Here is a 6791-nt window from a genome sequence, read left to right on the forward strand (position 1 = left end):
TATATACATATTCATATCCACACACACATATTTATATATATATATATTGATGAATATATGTATCATACATTGAATATAAATATGCATATATATATAAATATATATATATATATATATATATATATATATGTATATACATGAGTGCACACAATAGTATATGTATATATACATATATCTGTATATAAACACATGTGAATTAGTTTCTGTGTTGAGGTTGGCTGGTTGCACCTTGTTGACCATATCAATTTTAACGTCGTGGAAGAAGTGTTTCCATGTACTCATTCATAGCATTTTCTCTTTCCTGGACAGCACTCAAATCACATGCAACGCAGGCCGATATGTACAACTATATCGGCTCCTCCTATGGCAAGGTATGATGTACCTCGTGGAGACAATAAAAAACTCTTTTGAAAACTTTCGCTGCCCTTTAATTGTTTTGAGTAGGATATATGTGGCAAGTCTTCAACGATTTATCTCAGTTCTCTGCGCTCAAGGGTCTATGTCCAACACAAACTAAATATAGTTAATGGATGAGAGCCGGCCCCTATGGGAAATGTACACAGTGTCAAATTTGAAAGACGCTGGACCGGACGGGGATTCCAATGGTGTCGTGTATATGCGCATTCATCACAACATTGGTGATGGCATATCTCTTATTGCTCTGGTTCTTAAAATTTTTGACAAGCCACCGATTGTCAATAAGCGAGCGCCTAAAAGCCTGGTATGTGTACATGTAGTTGCTTAATACATGGATGTGGATTTAAATTTATTTGTGCCATCGTATTGGCGTTGTGCTCTAATCTAAACTCGCCTGCGGGATAGTATCGGTCTTCCCTTCCCACTCTCCGCCGCTTTACGGTCATTGGGCTGCAGTTTTCTCTTCATCCCGATAAATTTGCAAACGATCTCAAATACCCTTGAAAACTATAAAAATAATAATTGCCAGCCCAATATCTGGCCGAAAGTTCCCCCTGTGCTAAATGCCTGCCATACCATCAGAATGATGGTGCAAGGTGTATTCGAAGGTGTCTTATTCACTTTGCTGCCTGGGGACATCGACACAGGTAGGTATCTGCGCACTCGCGTTATACTATGAGTTGTGCACGGGCCTAGCTGATGAACTCCATTGCAGAGCATGCAGATTTTGGTAGAGCTTTAACGTCACAAGCGGCCTGGCCTGGAGTATGAAAATGCTCAATAATCAAATTTTGTGTGCTTAAATTTCCACAACAGTGCTTAAGGTGCCAAACGTTGGGCTGCTTGGGGAAAGACACGTTGCTACTTCATCCAAAGTGGACTTGGAGAAAATCAAGGACATCAAAGAGAAGATAGGTGGGTGTCACTCATGTTAAGTTCCATTTTGGGTTAGCTCGTCAATTTTGACTCGCTGAACCCCCAGTCAGTTAACTTTTCAATGATAGACGACTCTTTACATAACAATTTATACTATCTGCTATACACATTTTTTACATGTATGTCAATCCATGATAGGGGGTACGGTGAACGATGTTCTCATTGCCCTGCTGACGGGTGTACTGCGAAGGTATTTGGTGGCCAATTGTAGCAAAACGGACGGCCAGATTCGTGCGTTATGTCTGATTAACATGCGAGACAAGTCTAAGGTGCGTTAAAACGACGTTATGTTAAGTTATACCAGTCGATAACAATGTATATCGCTGTTAGGATTTGCTTGAAATTTTTCTCAGAAATATTGGAAAATTCGCTCCTCTTTCTTTACAGATGATGACAAAACACATAGAGCTGGAGAACCAATGGAATTTCCTGCCAATTCCTGTGCCTTGCGGTATGTGATGGATCTATGTAACTCCATAAATGGTAGCGCATATTCTCATATAGACGAATATCAATTTTAAAGAACAAGCGATGGAAGTTACGCTTCGACACGAATGACTCAAATCCAAAAAAAAAATCGAGTATCGAAAACTCGAAGTCCCTGATACCACATGCAAGCGCATGCCAATCATCCTTGATACCTTTATAAACTGAAGTCAGAGTAAAAACCTACCTTTACAGGAATGACGGATCCTCTTGATCGATTATACTTCTGTAAAGTGTACTGCGACGATCAAAAGATCTCACCAGCAAATCTTGTGGCGTATAATCTGAATAACGTCGTCGGGTACGTCTGTCTTGAGTACTTTGTTCAATGCATATCTCTTATACTAACTATTGGCACCCCAGAGTTGTCCAATGTGCGTGTCAGCGGTAGGCCTTATTGTACCAGTACATCATGCAATATTTGAAACCGGTAAGTGGCTTACATATTCAATTTGTATTCTCATGATACAAAACAGTAAAATAGTGCCGCCCGATATCTTCTGCGGCATGACATACGACCTCTTCAACAAATGCACCACAGTCTTCAGCAATGGTATGGTAATTTTCAGATTGTCCTCGAACCGCAATCTGCTGACGTGATTTTCTCCGATTTTCTACGTGAAGGGAAAGAGGACCTTGGATATGCCAGTTGTTAATATGAAAATCACCACTTTGACTCCGTCTAATTAAACCTTTTTCATTTTCTTCGCAGTGCCCGGCCCGCAGGGCGACGTAGAAAGTAAGTTCGACAAAGGCATTTTCAGGCTGCACTTCGATTTCGCGTGTGACTTTTTTTTGCAATTGCAGAATAATTGAAGATTATAAGTGGATGAGAGTAGTATGATCTGATAGTGAGACTCAAACTGAAAGGGCAACATTGGGCCCCGCTGCTAGCATGATTTTTCAGTCGGTAGGACATTTGATAGCAAGTACTACCATTGAAGCTTGTCTAGAAGCACGTATACGACATTCAATTGCGTTTTCAATTTATTCTCACGTCATCGTGGGTGCGAATTACAGTGCAAGGCCAGAAGGTGCAGTCGATATCCTTCTACTCAAATTCCTTGTCGGGAACCGTGTTCGGACTAGTGTCATACAACAACGCGGTATGTTCTGTTGATCGAGAGGAAGTGTATTATTTTTTCCATGAAAATCTGAAGAGGGTTGGACTGGGGGGTTTAGCGATCGCGTTCTGCGATGTTAGAGCTGAGAGGCATTTCGATACATATGTTGGTGAAGTATAGTACCAGTTAGGAAATCTCATAGTATGTTCTTCTGTGGCCACAGGTCCAACTATCGGTGGCAGCGGACAAGGCTGTGATTGCCGACCCGCAGGCCTTGGTTGACCATGTGCACGACGAAATCGATGAGCTTCACCGGGCAGTGCAAGGCGATTTCCGGAAGCCCGCACTCGATATGAAGGTTTGTATCTATTGTTTAGACTTATTTGTAGACATTGTGTGGGTGTTGGTGTATGTACGTTTGCGCGTTACTGTCTATGTTCACCATTTTGGCGAGCTCTAGAAAGGGATACGGTGAATTTTTAAATACGTCACCGTAAATCATTTCGGTGTAAAACGATAGCCAAGATTCAAACTAGACGCGTTCAAGCGGATGTAGTTATGATTCTTTAGATGCATCGTTGGCAGCGTGTGGCACATTGCAAATTCAAATCCGCAAATCTTGACTTTGTGCATGTAAGCGTACCAAGGTAAGATGAAATGTTTGTGAGCAATTTCCTAACATCAACATATCATGGTTTGATCATAGAGGACTGGTCTGGACTTAACCGTAACGCTGCTAAGCATTTTGCTCCTGTTTAATCTGGTGAAGGCTGCAATATATGCCCTTCTTTACATGATTGGCATATTTTGAGCGCACTTGAGGGCCACTATGCAAGGAAAGGAAGCGGCCATGACAAGATGGAGGGACGAAGGAAATATATAATCAACAAACGACGCGGCATATATATATATATATATATAATCAATAAACGAATCGCGGAATAAAACTGTAGCATTCAATTTTTGATTAGTTTTTAGTCGTAGCGCTGTCATGTTTGATGGCTTCGAGACCAGCAATCCTGCACTGGGTCCCGATAAGACTGTCGGCGTTTGGTGATGCATCTATACTCTTGTCTAATGCATAAGATTGCCATCATCCTCAATCTACTGTTGTTCGTTCTGTAGCGATCACGTACCCGGTGTGATTATTGAGGTGGCCTCATTGCGCCTTCCGCAAACTTCGCTGCCCTGCGAGATGAGAAAATAAAATACATGTGAACAAAAGCGACCTCAATTGTACACCCATTCGCACGATATGCGCCCACACCAAATAGCTGATACGGTAATCGCTGGAACAGGCTTGTGGCTCTCAAGACATCAATTCAAATAGCTACTGCATATGCGCATATACATAGACTAAAAAATATTCTCATGTACATGCGTTTCGCTACCTCACTGACGATCGTCGTGAGTAGCCAGTGTATATACTATTGTACACACATGTCGAGAAATGATCCATCACAAACAGATGTATGTACAGGAACCAACTTTTTAGTGCATAGCATCAAATTGGTACTACTAAAGTCAATTGTGCCCGGCACAAGCTCCGATTCACGCACTGTCTACGATACAAAGAAAACAAGTGAATATTTCGCATGATCTACACTAAAAGAAAAAACATACATGTCTCGCATGGCGGGATTCTGTAGTAGCTCGTCCATGCCACCGTTGGCCATCACTTGCTGGGCCATTTGCATCAGCGCAGGGTTGTTCATTAGACCGGCAAGGTCTGGCATACCACCTCCTCCAGGCATACCAGGCATACCGGGCATACCGGCGGGTGGCTGAGGGTTGCTCGACCTTGTGTTGACGGCGGCACGTGATGCTTGCTACACACCCGCGCGGAAAAATAAAATTTATTATGATACGAGCAAGTAGTACGCTCAAATTTTAAGCAGATGCCCTGAGATAGCTGTGAACGACCTATTATATTCTCAAATATTCGCGAAGAGGGGCTCAGTGTGGCGTCGTACTAGATCCCATTAACTGGCGGGCGGAAATTTTCAACGACAATATCTCTATATTTTCAGCAACTAAATCTAGCCATATCGAGGAACTTGTCGACGTCAATATTTAAATCTGTATTGCACTCGAACGATTACACTTACATCAGAGGCCTTGTTCTCAGCCTGTTTCAGACCATCCAAATAGACCTTGTTGCCGGGTGCCACCTCAAGACCCTTCTGATACGCCTCGATGGACTTGGAATATTTCTGCTGCTGATAATAACATGCACTGTACGATACCGACACAAAGAAAGTAAGATATATGAGAACACAAAGTGTTTGTATGTTCTCTCTGCCCATCATATTAGAGACTATGCATGTGCCAATGCACGGTGCGAGCGTTCGTTCAAACGAACATTTGAAAATTGAGTATCACGAAGCTCACATACCCCAATCGTCCGTATGCCTTGCTGTATTCAGGATTTTTCTCAATACCCAATAAGCAGTCAGCAGCCGCTGCATCGAGGTCGTTAAGCTTCATATGCGCCGCAGCTCTATTACAGTAGTATACAGCGTTATTTGGATCGATCTGAATGGCTTCTGTGTATTTTTGAACAGCTTTCTCGTACGCAAAGTCCTTGAGGCACTGGTTACCTTCGTCCTTTAGACTTTCGGCTTTAGCCTTCTGGGCGGCGCTGACCTGTCAAAACAGAGCATGACGTGGACAAAAAAATTCCTAAGTATGTAACTTCGCGTCATCAGACAAATCGTGACCAGTGTATTGGTATCATATTCAGTTGTGATATCACAATCAAATACAAGTACATGTTTGCAAGCATATGTGTGTGCGCGAGCTAAAAGTGAACAGGTCACACCTCTTCGAATTCTTCAACGATTGGCCCCTCTGATGGTACAGCCTTCTCGAAGATGCCTTCTAGCGTCAGTGGCGACACATCGTACTTTGCCTCTGCCTCTACATCGTCGCACTCAAAATCATATGCTGACTCCAGACACTGTACGGCAACTGTTTGGGAATGGGAGTGTCAGACAGAGGTGGCAAATGGTGCATGAAAACCTTCCTATGATCACAATAGTATTTAACTATCACATATGCTTTATACAAAAAGTTAAAAATACTGGAACTGAAGATGAATCTTACATATGCGTTTCAAACCGACAACAGGGACGGGTATTTCAATAGTAGAAAAAATCGAAGAAAAATAATAGGTTTCAAAATACTTGTATCAGCCTATATCTAAATCTATAGCTATATTTATATCAATACATACATGCATACTTGTATATATACACATAAATACATACACATACACACAAACACAAACACAAACACAAACACATACACAATATATATATAGTATAGTCATTTACATGTATATGTATATATATAAACATACAAACATACATACATACATACATTTATAGATACACAAAAATACACACACACACACATATATATATATATATATCTAATATATACCCGAAGAAAAATATGTATTGACATATGTACAAACTAAATTATATACACACATACATATACACACATATATTTTTATTGTACATATATACTATATATATATACATATATATATATATATATATATATAGATATACATACATATACATATTTATATATATATATATAAATACATCCATATATAACTGTAGATATATATATATATAGACATGACAATATACATATATATACATTCATACATCTATACATACATACACAGACAAATGCACAGGCACACACAAAGACATACACACACACATATATATATATATATATATATATATATGCGTATGAATGTATCAATACACACACACACAGATATGCATATAACTATATATATATATATTTATACAAAATATATATATATATATATATAAATGAATAATTGCACACAGACATACAGATAAA

At 40.1% G+C, this 6791-nt stretch overlaps 2 protein-coding genes across 2 annotated transcripts in view; one reads left to right on the plus strand and one right to left on the minus strand.

Moving 5' to 3' along the window:
- Positions 1-526: 526 nt before the first annotated feature.
- On the plus strand, positions 527-3837 carry SARC_01887 (hypothetical protein; the record flags this gene model as incomplete). Its single annotated transcript, XM_014304367.1, has 11 exons — positions 527-721; positions 947-1064; positions 1234-1332; positions 1492-1622; positions 1741-1804; positions 2035-2140; positions 2316-2392; positions 2552-2578; positions 2860-2945; positions 3127-3261; positions 3610-3837. 11 exons carry the CDS (start codon positions 527-529, stop codon positions 3712-3714), a joined length of 1143 nt encoding a protein of 380 aa, XP_014159842.1. The 3' UTR covers positions 3715-3837.
- Positions 3838-3851: 14 nt separating this feature from the next.
- Positions 3852-6791, minus strand: part of SARC_01888 (hypothetical protein) — a 4098-nt gene continuing 1158 nt past the window's right edge. The window contains exons 2-6 of the mRNA XM_014304368.1: positions 5725-5873; positions 5299-5549; positions 5012-5138; positions 4527-4732; positions 3852-4091 (exon numbers count right to left, since the gene is read on the minus strand). Of these exons, the coding sequence (XP_014159843.1) occupies positions 4049-4091; positions 4527-4732; positions 5012-5138; positions 5299-5549; positions 5725-5873 (776 nt within the window). The 3' untranslated portion in view covers positions 3852-4048. The remainder of the gene's footprint in view (positions 4092-4526; positions 4733-5011; positions 5139-5298; positions 5550-5724; positions 5874-6791) is intronic.

Source organism: Sphaeroforma arctica (genome assembly GCF_001186125.1).
Source record: "Sphaeroforma arctica JP610 unplaced genomic scaffold supercont1.80, whole genome shotgun sequence".
NCBI classification, from domain to species: domain Eukaryota; class Ichthyosporea; order Ichthyophonida; genus Sphaeroforma; species Sphaeroforma arctica.